We start from the raw sequence: 18,236 nt of genomic DNA on the forward strand, positions 1-18,236 counted from the left end.
CCCTCTTCCCACTCTGCCTCTCCGGCGGGTCGTTACTCCAGATTCCTTTGTTCTGGTGCCTCCCTTCTATCAGACCATGTCCCTCATCTCACCCTTTATTATTTCTCTTCTCTCCCAAGGCCTGCTCAGGATCCAGTACTGCATTTACTGGCCTGGGTCCCTTCTTCCCTCTCGCTGTCCTCATCCCTCTCCTGAGGATGAGCATCTCTACTCCTCCTCAATTCCATGCAGTAAAGGCAGGAATTGCTTTGCTTCACAAAAAAACGGAGGAGTTGCATTCATCTGACGGCTTTTGCTTTTCTCCCTGGCTCTAATTTGCAGCGAGTAATTTTTGCAAAAGTGCTCATCCCCGGAGCTGACAATAAAACTGTCTCTGTGTGTGTGTGTGTATGAGAGAGGGAGGGAGAGGGAGGGAGAGGAGGGAGGGAGAGAAAGCAGTACAACAGTCTGGCAATGTGAGGCGGCATCGGAGAGCTGCTAGACCAGGGAAGCTGGCGGAGAGACGCAAGCCCCTTACTCCGGGCTCAGCGTGATCCCATTGGTTCCTCAGCTGCTGTTTTAAAGCAAAGAAGAGCTTGGAGGATTGAACTGCACAGCCAGACGCAGACTCTCAGCCAAGTTGTCAGCACGCTGGGAGGAAGAGAGGCTCACACACACACACACGAGATCGCAGGGTGCCCGCAGCTTGATGATCATTTGTTTCCAGAAAGGAAGAAAGGAGAGGGGACAAAAAAAACCCCAAAACCCACAGAAAAGCGAGAAGGAGCCTGATCCAGTCCAGCAGTCCCGAGGGGAATAATGGATGTGACCATATCTCAGTTCATCTTAGAAGAATTTGATGTCAACTGTAGCCTCCTGGATCGTTTACAAGAGACTTTTTTAGAGAGTTCCTCTATCCCTTTCCTGGGCTTTGATGGTAGGAAATATTACCTAGCACGGGGCTGGCGGAAAAGCTTTATAAGTGCTAAGATTTGGTTTGCTTTGTGATGCAAAGTGTGTTGCTTTTGTGCTTTCTCAGTTGCTTCTTTTTCCCTTTCTGTCTCCTTTTTTTAACGCGAAAGGTCCGTACTGCAATGCCACAACTGATCAGATCGGGACCTGCTGGCCCAGAACCTCCGCAGGTGAACTAGTAGAGAGACCCTGCCCAGAGTTCTTCAATGGGATCAAATACAACACCACGAGTAAGTACAAACTCCTTTCCTTCTCCCACAAATCTGATGCTGAGAAGGCACCTGAGGAGACCCAAAATATATTTTTCACTAAAAAAAATAAAAAAATAAAAAAGTATTTGCCTGGGAATCAACCTTTCCTCCACATTCCAGCCTGTATATTCAAAATTCCTGCCTGGAATGATACAGATTTCTCAAAAGCACAGAGTTTGGGACACCGATTTCTCTTTATTTAAGTGTATTTAGGTAGATCTGGGCAAAAAATACCCTCTGCAATCTAAGAACGGTGTACTGTGCTTTTTGTGTTTGTTCATGTGTAGCTGTGTATAGATGGATGTATTTGTAGCAGTGCTTCAGCCTTTTAGATAATTAAAGGTCCTTTGACTTGTGAAGTACTTAGTCCTAACACCTCAGAGTTGCATTTTGAAAGAACTCTGTCTTTGAGAGGCTGTCTGTGTGACCAGGGGGACAAACCGGGCTGGAAGTTGTATCTAACAAACAGAAGGCTGAGGTTTGGAATCCGTTTAGAAACTTCATTAGTGGTTGGCTTATGAGGCTGGGGTGGCTGCATCATTACTGCAAGGGAAACAGTAGACGATATTATGAGGCAAATCATATTCCAAGCGAGGGAGTATGGGGGCTCCTTAGAAATCTCTTGGATCTGATGCTTTAGTCTTAGAGGTAAACAATCATGATGACTCACTAAAAATTTATTATTCAGGCTGTCGGACCCAGGCACTCATTTCCTTTTCCTTATCTGTCAATACTGTTTGGACCTTTCTTTAAGAGTTTTTAGCATATTAGTTCCAAATATGTATACCCACTTGTGTATCCCTCATTTTTTCAGACTACTCAGTGTTCTTTTGACTGGGGGGGAATTTCATTCCAGGTTTCACTCTGAATTGTTGCTCAGGTGTTAGTAGTCTACTTTACAGATATTGTTAATTTGGTGGGGCTGGCGTTTCTCACCAAGTCCTGTAAAAGAATGACCCTGTCATCTTAGACCTTATTTTTCAATTTGTTGAAGGTGAATTTATTCTTCTCCCTAGCTCTAAGTGGCGAAGGTCAGATAAGTACACAAAAGTTCTGTGTATTTGCTATATTTGGGGGCAAAACAAAGCCCTCTTCCAGATTTGTTCTTAGGGACCAGCTTCTGTCATCCTTGACTTTGAGCGGAGTAAGGATGTTACCTCGGAGTGCTGCAAGATCATCCTCAACCCCTGTGTTGTCTGACCTGTGCTCTTTGCAATAAAACAGGTGGGAACATGCAGAGGGCTGGGTTATGCTGTCTTTGATTACAGCAGGTAGTCTCCTACTTTTACAGTCTCAGTTGAGATCAGAAGAAAATTTCTCAGAATTAAGGACAGCTCAGACAAGAGCGAGTGTACCAAAACGGACCCTGAAAGAACAGCCATAGAACAGGTACCTCAAAGAAATATGGCTTTTTTTTTTTTTTCCCATTTCCTTTTTTTGGTGCAGGATTTCAGTATTTCCACTGCCTTATTTTTATTTCTCCAAAAGGAAGGAGGGAAGGGAAAAAAAAATGCATTGTGGATGATTCCTTATTTATATCATAAACACAGTGGAGACAATTTAGATGCTTTTCCTGTGCATGGAAGGAAAAAAAATCTTGAATACCTAATTTTATTATGATAAACTCTGTTAATGCTTTCAGTAGTTCATCAGTGACCTGATTTAAAGTTCTTCCCTGCTCCTCTCCTCATCAATGGTGGCTAATGCTTGTATTACAGTGCTAATAAATTCTCTTAAATTCAATGCTCTTAAACCAATGACATGTTAATGAAATTAAAGACTGATGAAAATATGTTATTGAAATGCTGAAGCATTATTTTGTCATGGTTTGGGGAAATGGATATTTTTCTCTTCTAAACAAAAGATGTGAATAGTCACATTGAGAAAATGTATGTCTGCAGGGCTGATTGGTAGTGCATACTGGTACCCAGATGTGGGGTAGCTGGGGTAGCTGTACTGTTCTCGTAGTAGAGAACTAAAGTACACTGCAGCCACTATAGGAGGCTGTCAGTTGAACTTGAACTCTTCCTTGTGTGTAGCTCCTCCAGGTTGTGGCGCAGAAAAGGAAGGGAACGACTATACTGAGATTTGGGTCGACTTGTAAAACCAGTAGCATCTTGGGAGGTAGTTGGTAATTAAGGCTTGAAAAGCAGTAGGACAGCCAGTTACGATTCGAATAGAGGTGCAACCTCTCTGTGATTTGAAAGATGTGGCAATAAGTGCATGCTGAACATATCCAAAGTTCGGGAAGGCCAGATACTGACTCGGTCTGACTACTGCTACCTGCATGATTTCACCAGGTTAGTTTGTGGGCTGACCAGAGGGCCATTTGTAGTGGGACTCCATGTGCTAAATACCTGGAGTGTGCACCTCATGCAGATGATAAAATAGGCACAGACAACTGATAAAAACCAGGAAATGGATCTTGCAAATTTCAGAGGTGAATAATCCAGCTGCAAAGTGAAGATTTGATTGGAAGATGGCTTCGATCGACATAAGATATCTGTCTAGGACCCGTAGTGTAGTTTTGTCCTGTTGTGTTTTGTGTTTTGATGAGGCAAAGGGAGAAATGATGGTGTGTAATATTGTACTGAACTGTTTTTGAGTGCGAAATCAGACAAGTTTAGAAAAACCACCATGCAATGACTTTCTTTTACTAAGGGCTTATCCAGTTCTAGGTCGTAACTTAGCTATTTATTACACTGTCATAAGTGTTGTGAGCTGCTATATTTTAGGAACTATAGCGTATCTTTAGTTTAGTTTTGGAGGGCTGTGAGTGTATTTCTCATTCTAATGTACATACAACTTTTGGATCCATTTCAGTAATTATTTGTTTTTTAGAAATGAAGATCTCAAAGATTCCAAGTTCCTACCAGTTTCGTAAAAGTAGCTCATCAGTTGGAGGGAATGAACCCAATACCATTCCCCGTAAACAAAAGTTTTTGCATTGTAGATACTAGAAAATCCAGACTTGGAAGTGCCTGAACTGTATGAAACTCTTACACCAGACTCAGTCGAGCACAAGACGCTGATCCATGGCAATCCAGGCTGCCCCAAGTTTGGTACTCATTGGGGTATTTCTGCACCTTCTTGTAGTCTCCGTGCACGTAGTGTATGGAATTCAATACGACATGCGACAAGTAGGTTGCTCCACAGATCAGCTCATGGAAGGCTTTGGATGGGCCCACCCTGGCTTGGTGTCTGTCTTGTCAGCTGTCATGCTTTGATTGTCGCTCTGTCTGACTCCAAACCTCTGAGTGCTCGGATGGGGAACGCTATCAAGCACTGCAATATGCCAGCAAAATGTAACGAAAGGGTATTTGAGTCAAAATCTTAAGAATGAGAACTGGTGCATAAAAAATCCCCTCCCGTTTCCCACTATAGAATAAACTGTTTGCATAAAATATTTCCATTCTAACTGCAAAAAATTCCCGTGATGATTTTGTGCTTTTGTGTGTGTTTCTGTCTCTTGGGAAGCACTGAGTGACTCAGATAAGTTTCAGCTGGACTTGTAAAACAAAGTCTGTCAGTCTGTAAGTATTTTTCATCTCCGACACTTTGTTATTTTGGTGATTTTTTTTTTCTCCCTTTTTATCTGGGAAATAAAATCATGCCGACAAATCAAGATCTGGTTACCTTGTAGTGATTTGTGAATATAGGCAAAATATTCAAGGACCTGAAAATGGTACCATCCGGTTACAACTCTGCAATTTTTCAGCAAAGCTTACGTATTATTCTCAAAGGAAAAAAAAAAGGGGAAAAAATATATGTGCGGTTGTGCAGTGTGTGGCTGTGCACTTGTCTCTGCTCAGGACCTATATTTAGCTAAAGATGACAATATCATTGCTGGCCTCTAGATGTGTTTATGCTTTGACAGTGTGAAGCTCTTATTCTTGTTTTAGGAAACAGATTAATTCACTTATTAGGATACCCTGAAGCTTGATTAATTCAGCAAATGGACAGTAATGAGACTCTTTGTGGCTGCTTGAAAAAACGGGGTCGTACATCTAAGTACTTACAGCATGTTACAGGCTAAAGTATGTCTACTTTAGCTCTTTCCTTTCCCTACAAATTGCCTTGTGCAATGAGGAAATCCAGAATGAGATGTTCATCTGATGGACATTAAGTGTTGACTCTCGTAGCCTTAGCTGACTGGTTTGTCTACAACAGCCAAAGCAGAGGAAGGGTATTCTGTGGTGAGACCTGTCCATCAGGGCTGGTCAGCTTGGTTTGTGCTGCTTGCAGGCAGGAGGTGGAAGCATTGGAAGGCCTCTGGCTTGCAGATTAAGACACAGAAATCTACGTATTTCCATGTAGTTATCAACAGCTAATTTAAATATCTAAGCTGTAATACAAGTTAGCGGAGCTCTAATCATAGAATCATAGAATCATAGAATCATAGAATCGTTAGGGCTGGAAGGGACCTTCAAAGGCCATCTAGTCCAACCCCCCTGCAAGGAACAGGGATATCTCCAACTAGATCAGGTTGCTCAGGGCCTCATCCAACCGGGCCTTGAACGTCTCCAGGGATGGAGCATCCACCACCTCTCTGGGCAACCTGTTCCAGTGTTCTACAACTCTCATGGTAAAAAATTTTTTCCTAATATCCAACCTGAATCTACCTCCCTCTATTTTAAAACCATTACCCCTTGTCCTATCACAACAGGCCCTCCTGAACAGCCTCTCCCCATCTTTCTTGTAGGCCCCCTTGAGGTACTGGAAGACCGCTATAAGGTCACCCCGGAGCCTCCTCTTCTCCAGGCTGAACAGCCCCAACTCTTTCAGCCTGTCCTCATAGGAAAGGTGCTCCAGCCCTCTTATCATCTTCGTGGCCCTCCTCTGGACCCTCTCCAACTGGTCCATGTCCTTCTTATGTTGGGGGCTCCAGAACTGGACGCAATACTCCAAGTGAGGTCTTACGAGGGCAGAGTAGAGGGGGAGAATCACCTCCCTCGACCTGCTGGCCACGCTCCTCTTGATGCAGCCCAGGACGCGGTTGGCCTTCTGGGCCGCGAGAGCACATTGCCGGCTCATATTGAGCTTCTCGTCCACCAGTACTCCCAAGTCCTTCTCCTCAGGGCTGCTCTCGATCCATTCTCCGCCCAGTCTGTATTTGTGCCTGGGATTGCCATGACCCAGATGTAGGACCTTGCACTTGGCCTGGTTAAACTTCATGAGGTTGGTACGGGCCCACCTCTCCAGCCTGATTAGGGGATAAAGCCTAAAGAGTTACTCAGCTCAACCTAAACGTACAGATCAGTTCAGGAGCCCATGCAGAAGTGCTAGTGCCATTTGATATGTCCAGGGGTAGTTGCCTGGTATCTAGTTCCTGTTTCAGAGGGCACAGACCTTGTGTAGGTTTGTGTCTTATCTTCCGGGCTGCATAGGTGTTGAAGATACTCTAAGACAAATGATACAAAGCCCATGTTTAGGCACTGAATTTAGGAACTGAATCCACACCTGGGGATTGACATTAGGAGGCCAGGCTGCTTTTGTGATCAACAGGAACAAAAGGTCTCTGTAGCTCTAACTGCCTCTCTGCAAATCCTCCTCTCTCTCTCAGTGTAGGAAAGCTCTTTGACTGAGATAGCCACTTCAGATGAGTGTTTTGGGTATTGCAAAAAGCATCCTCGTCTTTGCCAGGGACTGTGCTGCTGGAAACAGGCACATAAGCACCGCTAACCTTGCACTGGTGGGATTTGGTCCCTCCTTGCCTACTCCTTGTTCTGAGGGTGTGTACACCACGGTGTTCTGGGGTGCATCAAGCACAGCGTAGCTAGCCAGTCAAGGGAGGTGAATGTCCCAGTCTACACTGCACTGGTGCTGCCCTACTTCCAGCACTGTGTGCACTTTTGGATGCCTCAACATAAGAAAGACATCAATCCATCAAGTCCAGAGGAGGGTGACCAAGATGGTGAAAGGCCTCAAGGGCAAGACTTACACAAAGTGGCTGAGGTGACTTGGATTGTTCAGGTTGGAGAAGAGAAGGCTGAGGGGTGACCTCATCACAGTCTACAACGTCCTCACGGAGGGCAGCGGAGGGAGAGGTGCTGATGTCCTCTCTCTGGTGACCAGTGACAGGACATGAGGAAATGGAATGAAGCTACGTCAGGGGGAGCTTACGTTGAACAGTAGGAAAAAGTTCTTCACTGAGAGGGTGGTCAGTCACTGGAACAGGCTGCCCAGGGAAGTGGTCACAGCAGCAAACCTGTCAGAATTCAAGGAGCATCTGGATGACGCTTTTAGTCATATGGTTTAATTTCAGGTAGTCCTGCAAGGAGCAGGGAGTTGGACCTGATGATCCTTGTGGTTCCCTTCCAACTTGAGATATTCTATGATTCTGTGATTCCTTGGTGGCCCTATAACGAGCTGCTTTGTTGAGAGCGATTTGGAGAGGATTAATGACTTAGCAACTGGACTGTTGTTCACACGGATGGACATAGGAGAAAGAGTCATTAGCACAAGCATCTCAGTTGTACCTATCGACATGGCTTACTCCACGCTGAAAGAAAAAATCCTGCAGTTCTTTATTGTCTCATCTTGAACAGAGGCAAATAATCTTTTGTGTGCTGAGGGAACGATGAAGTAGTAGTGAATTAATAGCTCTTCTGTTTTGCATCCTCCCTCTTCTAAAAGAGGTTAAAGAGATGATTTAATTTTTAAAAGAGCAAAAGAGCTAGTTTTCACAGGTTAAGCAGCTATTCTTTTATTAAGATCTAACCTCTGCTGCTTTTCTTTCTGCTTAATTATTGTTCAAAGTTATTCTGGAGTGGTGGCTTCAGCTTGCATATAAAACATGAGCCTTGCTTGGAAATCATTGGTCACAGAGTCTTGTTCGTACTATAGAGGTAAGACCTGTCCTGATAATTACAGAAATGTGCACTTTTATAAGTAGCTGGCCTAGAGGCTTAATTAACATTTTCACTTGTTTTACGTTGAGTATTTTAATGTCTTGAGCACTTCCATTGATCACATTAGCATGATTTACTTCTTTCTCAGAGGTTATTCTGGTTTGATTTCGAAAGGGTGTGTTTTTGAAAGCTAAGTCCCTTTGTAAAAGACAGAGACCCTTCATGCTCTGGTGGCCTTTCATCTTTATTGGAGAAAGAGAAATAAAATGCCCATCAACACAGCCTTGTGAGCATGAACGGTGACTTCTAGAGGTACAGCTGGATGCAGTGAGGAGCTGCAGCTGGGGTGTGGGCTGGGGAAAAGGACAAGGTGAGAGGAAGCTTTCCAGGCTGAGAGGCAGCAGATGCTGAGCAGTTCTGGTGCACTGCCATTTGCACTGAAGGGCTCTTTATATATTTAAAACACATTTCTGAAAGAGGAGTTTCAAAGTTCAGATACACAACTTTTCTTTTTGCTAGGCAATGCACGTGTGTTTTCAGACTCAGAATAAGTGCTACATTGCCCTAAAACTACTCCCACTCGTCCTTCTTCTGTACCCTTGTTAAAGGTCTACAAGGCTTTTATTCCACTGGACTGTTTAAAGGCAGAAGGAGATTTGGGGTGAGAAGAAATGTTTTGTTTGTAGCCAATTTTAATTATGGACTCAGTACAAAAAGACTGTCTATATAAAAAAAAAAGAGTCTACAGTCTCGCAGGAGCCATGGTTTAGCTGTACTGGGGTGGCCAACACAATATTTGTCAGCTAGAGAGTCAAGAGTACATTAAAGTTAAAAGAAGGAGACAGATAAGAAACCAAACAAACACGACAGAGGAAAAAGAAGGCTGGAATTGGAATTCTGGAGGAGGGAATAAATCATAATTTTTAAGCTTGTAAAACTTCCCTCTGAGGAGATCAAATCTGCAGTTGATTAGGTCAGCTTGACTCCAATAGCACTGTATCCCGATTAAAACTTCAACCATCTTTGTTCATTTTCTCTTGCTAGTTTGGGTTGAATTCTTCCACAAATACAGCAGTGGGAGGCTCTTGATTTTAGTGCATGCACAGATGGGAGAGGCTTTACTTTTTTTCCTCGAGTTTTTCTTTTTTTCTTTCCATTGTGAAGCATAATCTGTGGTAAGAGATCACTCTGATTTTGCAGAGTGGAAAAAGAATGTTGAAACCAGTATTTAAAAGGAGGAATGAAAATAATCCATCTTTGTTGCTCCCACTACCACCATCCTGTGAAATGTGTGATTTCTTCATTGAGCACAGAACAGAAGTTAATTGCATGTGGTACAACAAGAAGATTGTTAATGTTACTTCAGTCGTATTGAGGAATCTTTTCTTCAGCTAATGAAACGCTGATTAGTATTTTTGTTCTTCACTTATGAGGTGGCTTCGCTATGATTTTATTGTATCTGACTGGGATTCTCTTAAGTAGGCTTGACTTTTGAAGCAGACTTCACACACTTCCCAGAGCCAGGAGCTGCTGCTGCTGTTCTGCACGAATTCCATCTGATCTTCTGCCGAAGTCAATCAGACCTGACAGCAGTAGCAGAAGACCCAGTCCCTTGCTTTGCCCTTCAGGGTGGCAACCCTGAGCTTGTGGCAGCGGCATCATCACCCAGCATTGCTGGGGAAAGTGTCCTGCCACAGCCAGAGAGCAATGATGGGTCTCTGAACCTTTTGGCTCTCAGGAGGGGTTGCCCACATTATTTTTGAAGGCTTCCGTGACCCTCTCTCTAAGGAAGCTGCACCATCCACCTCTCTGTGAGCTGTTGTCTAAGGTGACAGTGACTACCAGCTGGCAAACATGGACTGAGGTTCAGTTTCTTCCCACAAGTTAGGAATTAGATGATACTTGCAAAATCGTATGCTTCTGAGGCCAGGGGAGGAGTGGAAGAGGGAATGGCTCAGGATCATATGGGAAAGGGAAAGAATCAAATACGTTGCAGAGGAAGACAAAGCAGAAAATCCTCATCTCACAATGTCAAAATGAGAGGAAAACTCCCACCCAGCTACATCTAGTGGGGTACTCTTATGGATGTGGGATTTCTTGTTTTATTGTGCCTTATGACCCATTTTCCATCCAGCCAAGCTGTGGGAGGATGAGGTCTGAAACCCTTCTGTGGAAGGTGGAATCAGGCTGTTGTCTCCAGAGTCTGGACACTGGAGATTGTCTGTGACTCACTGGGTTTCAGCCTCTGTGTTCATTGTCACAAAACCTTAGGGAGAGTGTCAGTAAGGAATGGTCACCCGTAATTCCTCCTCTCGGCCACACGGTGTCACTTAAAGTGCAGAGAAAGTTAAGTGTCCACAGGCATCTGCGCTGGGTCACTTGGGGTGGAAATGATGGATGGGGTGAGAGAGAACCGGTGTGAATAGTGGTCCTACACTTTGTCCTGCTCTAATTACCTGCAGTGCTGCTTCCGCAGCTTCCCTGTCCTGCTGGGTGGTAAAAGAGTGAACTGGGGACAAGGACACAGTGGAGGAGGAGGTGGAGGATGTGTTGGAAGGAAGCCTGCTGTCCCTGCCTTTGTGGAGCACTCCATTGACAGCAGGTCACTGGCTGAAGATAGGTGGTTGGTGGTGGTTTCACCAGGGCTAAGGCTAAAGGAAGGGAAGTGCTAAGCTTTCTCCCCAAGAAGGTGTGCGTTATGTTAGAAGATGTGGAGCTATGCAAAGCTGATGTAGCCATTCAGAGATGAAGCACCTCCATTGAAGGAGCTTAAGCAGTCAACAAGAACCTGCATTTAGATGATACAGGGATTCCCCCTTGCTGTACACACCAAGTCCATTGCTGTACTGCTTCCTATTGCGTCAAGATGAACTCTTCTGCCTGAGTGCTGACCCCTGGGAGATGCTGTTAGATTCTCCCTGTGGACCCTCGGGGACCTGACAGATGCTCTAGGTGCTCCTGCTTAACAAGAATAACAAAAATGTGTATTAAAAGTGGGACAATACCTTCCTCAGCTGTGACTGATGAACTTGCCTCTTCTGCAGATCAGTACGTCTATTGACCGAATTTAGGTTCTTTGTATTTCCCTCTGTGTTCTTCGGTGACATGGAAGTATCTTTGCTGTTCATGTAATGGTGCTTCTTTACAACTTCTGTGGCTTGGAAGAACAGCACTTCAAGTTGTGTCTTGGTCCCAGTAAAGTTCTCAGGCTCTGAAAGTCATGCATGACTTTGCTCACAGGCGGCTGTCCTGTGAAAGAGAAACTCTTACTTGGTTTTGGACCCCGACATTGTTTATGACTTGACATCCAGATTAGAATAGCCACTCTTAGTAGCTTGGGAAGGCAATGAGAAATATGATTTCCCATGGAAATTGGAGGGGAATGGATTTTTAGTAGATATTTTCCTTTTTCAGTGCAGTTTCATTCCCCTCAGATGTTATTCATGGAGTTTGTAATTGGTAGCCCTTGGGACAAATTCATAAAATCAATAAAACTCGGGTTGCTTTATGCTGACTTCTTTCTCTGCCGTGCTGGGAATAACAGAGGGCCAGATGCTGCTCCATGTGAGACTTGTGCAGTGAGATGCAATCCATTGAAGCAAATGATAAGAACGGAAACTCAGTATTTAAAAAAAATAAAAAATAAAAAAAACTTTCCAGATCTCAACAAGAGTTTTCCCTGGGAAAACGGAAAAAGAAAGAACCATTCCCAATGCGGTTGCGTTGTCCAAAACGCCTGGTGATTGGAAAGCACTGACCATACAGTGACACAAGAATTAATGCAGTTCCCCATCCTCCTGAGTCAGCCAGGGAGCAAATAGAGATTGTGAAAACAGAAAATGTGTTATGGAAATGAGACAAACAAAGAAAACAGAAAATTACATTGCTAGGACATCATCACCATTTTAACGAAACTTCTTTTTCTCACTGTTAATTTTAATTCAACTTAATTGTTGCTGAATTATGCCAGTAATACCTGAAACATCGGCATTTTTGTGTTTCAAAGTACGTGAGGAACAGTCATTACTCCTTGCAGAATCTCCAGGCTTGCCATATTGATTGCTGCTTTTCAACTAGAGCAGCTAATGCAGAGTTTGGAAGCAAAGGGTATTTTCAAGGATTTTAGTTTCTGTGCTGATCTTAATACACTTGACCAACTGAATGCTCTGAGCTCTGCTTGGAAACCAGTGAGGGCAGCAGGTGTTTAGTTGCTGGAAAGGGATTTCTAGGTGTCATAAACAGGGGATTCCCTGTTCCTTTCCGAGACAATAAAGTAACAGGCAGGGGATGATGGGGATGATGAGAAGCAGGGGAACTTCAGAAAGACCTCTCAGTGATAGGCTTCCCTAGAAAAAGAGTGCCTAGCAGGTTCCTGCCTGGTAGATGTTTCTTCTGTCCCAGGAGCTATAGGGGCGGAGAGAGAGAGCTCTGACTTGAGACAACGTTTTCTTCAAGGGCTTATGTTCCTGTTCTGAGAGCTCTTTGCCTCAGGATGTGGATGGTGACATCTGGGGTGGGAAGCTGCAGGGATTTGCACAGTCGTGCACCTGTCCTGTGAGTGGTGTGGGACTGTATGGGAGCCACGTGGCACTGCCACCAGCTCACAAGACCTCTGCAGAGTGAACTCCTTTGGTTCTTCCTCGTGAACACTTTGTACTAAAGACAGCCAGCTTCCCACAGATCCGCATTTGATTCATTTTGGCCATCGAATCTGATCTTCTGAATTTCCCACTTCACATAAACGTCATGTATAAACTCAACCACTTGTCCCACTACTGTGCCAATATTTAACAAATGTCTCCCTCTTGTTAGGCCTCTCTAAAAAGGAACATTTCCACCTGTCAGCTGGCAGCACTGTGCCAAAACTGACTGTGACTAAAGAAGCCTTCTTTGCAGCACTAAAATAAGAAGGTTTTTTGTTTGTTTTGTTTCAGAAGTGAGGGAACAAACTACTATTTGGATCTGCCTTCTGTTTCAAAGCCTAAGGTTCAAAAAAGACAGAGATGGATGCAAATGCAGCTATGGTGGTGTATTGCATTGCCCAGTCCAAGGGAGAGAGGCTGTAGCAGTATGAATGCTGAGTTTTGCTGCTGTTCTTATTCTTTCTTGGGGGTGAGCTAAAAGATCAACACCAAGGTCTAATCTTGTAACTAAGTCATCCCCATCCACCTACAAACCCATTCTCAGCCTGGCCTTGATTTTTTCATCTTAATCTGTTCTTACTTCTTTCATCTCTCTGTATTCACTGCATGTTTCTCTTTTAAAATAAATTCTGGCAACAATAATAATAGCAGTTTTATTCTCACACAAGCACTTCGTTTTATTCCTTCAGTGAATGCCAAAGGGAATACATACAAGGGTCTGTGAGCTGATCCGGAGAGGGGAGTGTGTCAGAAGAGCACAGGCATCATAGCAGTGTGTTCGAGTGCATAAAATGCTCTCCTGTAACTAGAAATGTGGTAAATAATAGTTGTTTTTTTTTCAGCAAACGGGTGTAAAGTATTTCCTAGAGACTCCTGTTTTACCCATTCCCTGTCAGATCTCAGCTGCAGATCCGTGGCTGAGTTACTGTGATTACATCAGCACACAGACGAGCAGAGGTGGAACACCTGACCACGCTCATTCCAATTACTGGGCCTCGAGAGAATTTGTGGAGTTATTTTTTCATCACTTCTTCGGCTGGTTAGATATTTGCATGGCTCCTGTCTGCCTTCAATGCATTACCTCTTCTACGTTCTCTATCTAAACCCCAGTCCCATTTTCCCATTCCCCATACTAACTGGAGTAGGCACAGAAAGTACCATGAATGGGGCAGACCCACAATGAGTCACTGATGCTCTGGGACCGTATGGAAATTGCCTGTGTGTGCACTTAGCTTCTGGTAAAACCTGAGCTAAAATTCACCTTCTGAAATCTCAGGGAAATAAATTAATTTCACTGTGGTAAGTCAGTTATGTATCCGAGTCCTTAGGTTCATGAGCAGGTTCGAAAACTTTACCCTGATTTTACCAGTTCCTTCTGGAAATGAAGTGTTTCTAGTGATTTTGAGCGCTGAGCGGAGGAAGCCTTGGCTTTGCTTCGTTAAAGTAAACATGGTGTGGCAACATGACATATTGCAAGTTGGACTGGATGAACTCTACTGCTTCTTCTAACCAGCATTTCTGTGGTTTTCTGATATCCCTACAGATTCTGTATGGATCCTTCAGTGATCTCTATCATCAATCTTGTGTTCCTCATGAACACCTGTGACATGGCACTTAGTGGTGGTGGTTTTTAGTTTCTAGGACACTTGAGCTATTAGCAGAATGTGAAGAATTTGTATTACACGATGTGCAACAGAGTGAGAGTAGTCTCTTGTTGATGTGTAGTTTTTCTGCACCGTTTTACTTGCTTTAGTTCATCCTTTGCTTGCTTTTAGGGGAATCTAGTGAGACTCACAGGGCACTGACCTTTGTCTTGTTGCCATGTTACCTTAATGAAAATCAGCTGGAAAAGGCAGGGCTAATTGCTTTGATTTAATCCTGAAATGTTGATGACTCATGGATGGCTCATTCAGAAAAGCTATCTGCTCAAGGTAGAAGGAGCAGATAAAAATAGCTTCTTTGAGATGAAGTTAAGCAGTTTAAGTGCTGGAAGTTTCAAATATTTAAGTCCTGAGTGTTGCATCCTGCTTGCTGGAAACTTGAACTCTGACTTTGGTGTCCACATCCTCTTCTACCTTGGAGTAAGAGGAATAAACCTTCTGTTCAACTCTCAGAAGAGAGCACCGGTGACTTGGTTCAGATGTCCCTCTGATAAGCCTGGAACTTGCATCCAAGCAGTGAGCTGAATGTCTGATGCAGGAGCCGCTGCCATACCTGAAAGATGACATTTTCTGAGACCATCTGGGAAGTCAAGTAGAACAGTTCTCAGAATTAAAAGATTGTTCATCTCCTTGGGACTGAATGGCTTCCACTGCTAATTTATTTCTCTTCTGCAATTACAAAATGTTGCAGGAAGAGTGGAAATATGAGGCGAAAAAAGGATAGAGAAAGAGCAGAGCATCAACCAAGCAGATTGGGAATGGAAAGGGAGGTTACTGGTTGAGGTGAAAGCAAGCAGAGAGACAGAGACTGTGTGCCTGCAGAAGAACATGAGTTAAGAGTTGCTGTGGGAATGGATAAGAGCGGAGTTCCTGCAGAAGAATTTAGTGAATGGGCTAAGTGATTTAAAATGTAGAAATGCCATTGTGCAGGAGTAAGAGCTGTCAGTACAGCATGGCAGGTTGTGCAGAGGTGAGAAGCAGCAACCAGCTCCTGGGCAATTAAGGACAAAGTGGTATGAGCTTAGATGGAAAGAGGGCATAACAGAACGCAGGTGAGGCATAGCTCAGGCATTTGTGCTCTCAAAGAATGCAGTGCATGAACCCTGACAAAGGGATGGGGCAAACGTTGGGAGACCTGCAGAAAGCACTTGTGGGGAAGAACTGGAATGCCATGCAAGCTGGCTGCCAGCTGTGAGGCAACAAGTGAAAATCTGAGTTGCCATCCTGAAGAACCGCAGGTGAGAGAAGGGAATTGTTGGTTAAATGCCAGATGTAAAGAATAAGCGTGATATGTGCTGTTCTGCATCCAAGGCAGGCAGCATAGAATAACAGACGCAATTACCAACAGCAGTGCCACCAGAGTCTCTGAGCAAATTAAAACTCAAAAGAAGAAAATGTCACAGCCAATGTATCTGTCTTGTAAATGAAAAGGTGATGTGCAGCTTGATTTTTAGCATATTTGGCCTGAGTACTTTGTCTCTTTTTATGCTCCTATGAGAAGAAATGTTTATGGACCAGTTTCCTTCATGATCTTTTCTTATTGTCTCTCCTCTGGCTTTCTTGTCCCCTAAGTTGGTGGGCAGGCATGTGACAGGACCCAAACCTCACAGTAGAACCACTTTGGTTCTGTGTGGCCTTGAAAGAGCAGCTTTCATTGTGAATGCAAAGACTTACCTGACCACAGCTTGCGTTGATCCATCCGGGACATCACTAACCTGTAGGGTTGTTCTAGTACCCGGCTGCAGTCGAGAGACTGTGTTTGTGGTTGTGCCAGTTTGAAAGGGATAGGACTAGGGTAGTTTCATACCGAATGCAGCTTGTAACTGTCGGAACAGACAGTAAATGAGACCTGTTTCATACCCTGCAACTGACCTCAGGCAAGCTGCTCCAGCCTCCTGTCGTTTGGTCTTGCCCTTTGTAAAGTAACTCCCATAAATCAGGAACTCTGAAGCCTTCCAACTCCATAAAGACTTCTCTCCTGCTTTTTTTGGTTTAGAGTGCAAGAAGTTCCCTGGTAATACATCACCTCTGTTCCTCAGTGTCATTAATTTCTTTGGGGCTGAGCGGGACAGTTTTGAGGACAGAATCTGTGTTTTGCAGTCCTTTGTAAGAGCTTTCATACAAAGGCTTCTACACGTACCAAGTGCTAAGTAGGCAGTTGGATTTCAATAAATATTTTAGTATTGTTGTCTCCAGGACTCTCTTTCAGCAATAAAAATCTTTTGTTCTCAACACGAAAACGTGAACTAAATGGAAAGCATCCCTTTGTGTGCTCTGGAAAAAACGAAATTATTGTGATTAACATCTTCAGAGTTGCAAAAATATCCGTAAGTTTGGATGTTTAATCTGTGTATGTTACCAATCTATTTCCGTGTTTAACTGTATGTTTTCACAGCTCATCTGTATCTCTTTATTTTCATGCCTTATTGCCTTGATACAGATCTGCTGGTCTGTAGCACCTGCAATTTTTCTGTGTGCCAAAGGAAATGCTTAGTTATCAAAATCACATTTATTCAGCTATTCGGTGCTCTTCTCTGCAATGCAGAGTTGTTTCCTAGGCTACATTTGCTAGTATCATACATATTCTGTTGTCAGCTATCCCATCCAGTGGATTTTGCCTCATTTCTTGATTCAGTGAAGACAAATTATTGAACTGCCCCGCTTTGTCGGTGGAGAATGTCTTCATTTTCCACAAGCTGAGCTTAGTTTTTCAAATTTTTTTTTCTCTGAAAATACACTTCAAATACATCACGCAATATTGGAGCATCAAGGAAGAAGAGGAATTCAAACTCTCAGGCGATGATGAGAAAGACAGTACGTTAGAAGGAAACAGCCTTTGATCAGGCTCTGCACTGCCTTTTCGTGCTAAAACCAAAGTAACGGGCTATTGATTCTCTGGAGGCTTATTGCCTGTTTGGTGTCTGCAACTTGTCTGTGAGCAGTGCAGGTGTCTCATAGTGTCACTGGGGCCTGGGCAGCCCACAGGCACAGGGAATGAAGTGGTGGTGAAACCAGAAGCTTAACTACTACTCTAAGTAGTAAGTTATAGAAAGTGCAGAATCAGGGCTTCTACTTAAGTAAGTAGTAGAAGGAGAAACAAAGCTGTTGTCAGGACAAAAGGGAAAAGAAGAGAAAAGTAAGGAAAACTAGAAATGAGGAAAGATTATTTTTTTACTGTGCATTGTGGGGCTTTGATGCATCGGTGGGTCTGGTGTGGCTTAATACAGAAGCTGAGGATACTGTCTCTAACTGTTCGTCCCGTGCCCCAGCTCACAGGCACTAATCTGTTTAGGAGTCACCCTCTGGTTTGCTGCATTTTCCAGAAGGTATTTGCTATAAATCAGTGTATTTGAGTGCTTCTAGTTAATGGTTATCTCAGCTTTCTGTGCTCTGGAACAAGACAGACAGACAGAGCCAGTTTTACAGTTGCCATCCTTATTTGTGAACAGATGTCATTAACTTTCCCCTCTGTTCAACCTTCACAGCTATTTCCATTGCCAGCAATGACTGAGATGAGCTAATTACACAGATTATGCAATTTTGGTGTACATAATACGTATAATTTTGTAATGAAGGAGTAGTGCTACGTAGTAACAGTTCACATAAGCCTGACTACAAGTGTCTGGCAGGAAGCTTTGCAAGAGAAACTTTGCATGAAAGAGTTAAATAAGAATCAGATCATTGATGGGCAAAAATATCTCATGACATTTCTATGTTCTTTTGGAAGTGGTAACATATCCACAAAAACGTTTTTTAATAATTAGATTTCAGCTCCGGTTTTAGCAATGTCCTGAATGCTTAGATGAATCTCATGAATGCATGCAAATGTAAATGATGCTTTGTAGTTTTAGAAGAATTGATTTCTTTTTTTTTTTGGTG

General features: G+C 43.5%; 1 protein-coding gene across 1 annotated transcript in view; it reads left to right on the forward strand.

Moving 5' to 3' along the window:
* Positions 1-798: 798 nt before the first annotated feature.
* Positions 799-18,236, forward strand: part of CRHR2 (corticotropin releasing hormone receptor 2) — a 116,130-nt gene continuing 98,692 nt past the window's right edge. The window contains exons 1-2 of the mRNA XM_086614597.1: positions 799-916; positions 1,062-1,181. Of these exons, the coding sequence (XP_086470723.1) occupies positions 799-916; positions 1,062-1,181 (238 nt within the window). The remainder of the gene's footprint in view (positions 917-1,061; positions 1,182-18,236) is intronic.

Source organism: Tauraco erythrolophus, chromosome 7, assembly GCF_009769465.1.
Source record: "Tauraco erythrolophus isolate bTauEry1 chromosome 7, bTauEry1.pri, whole genome shotgun sequence".
Taxonomy (NCBI): domain Eukaryota; kingdom Metazoa; phylum Chordata; class Aves; order Musophagiformes; family Musophagidae; genus Tauraco; species Tauraco erythrolophus.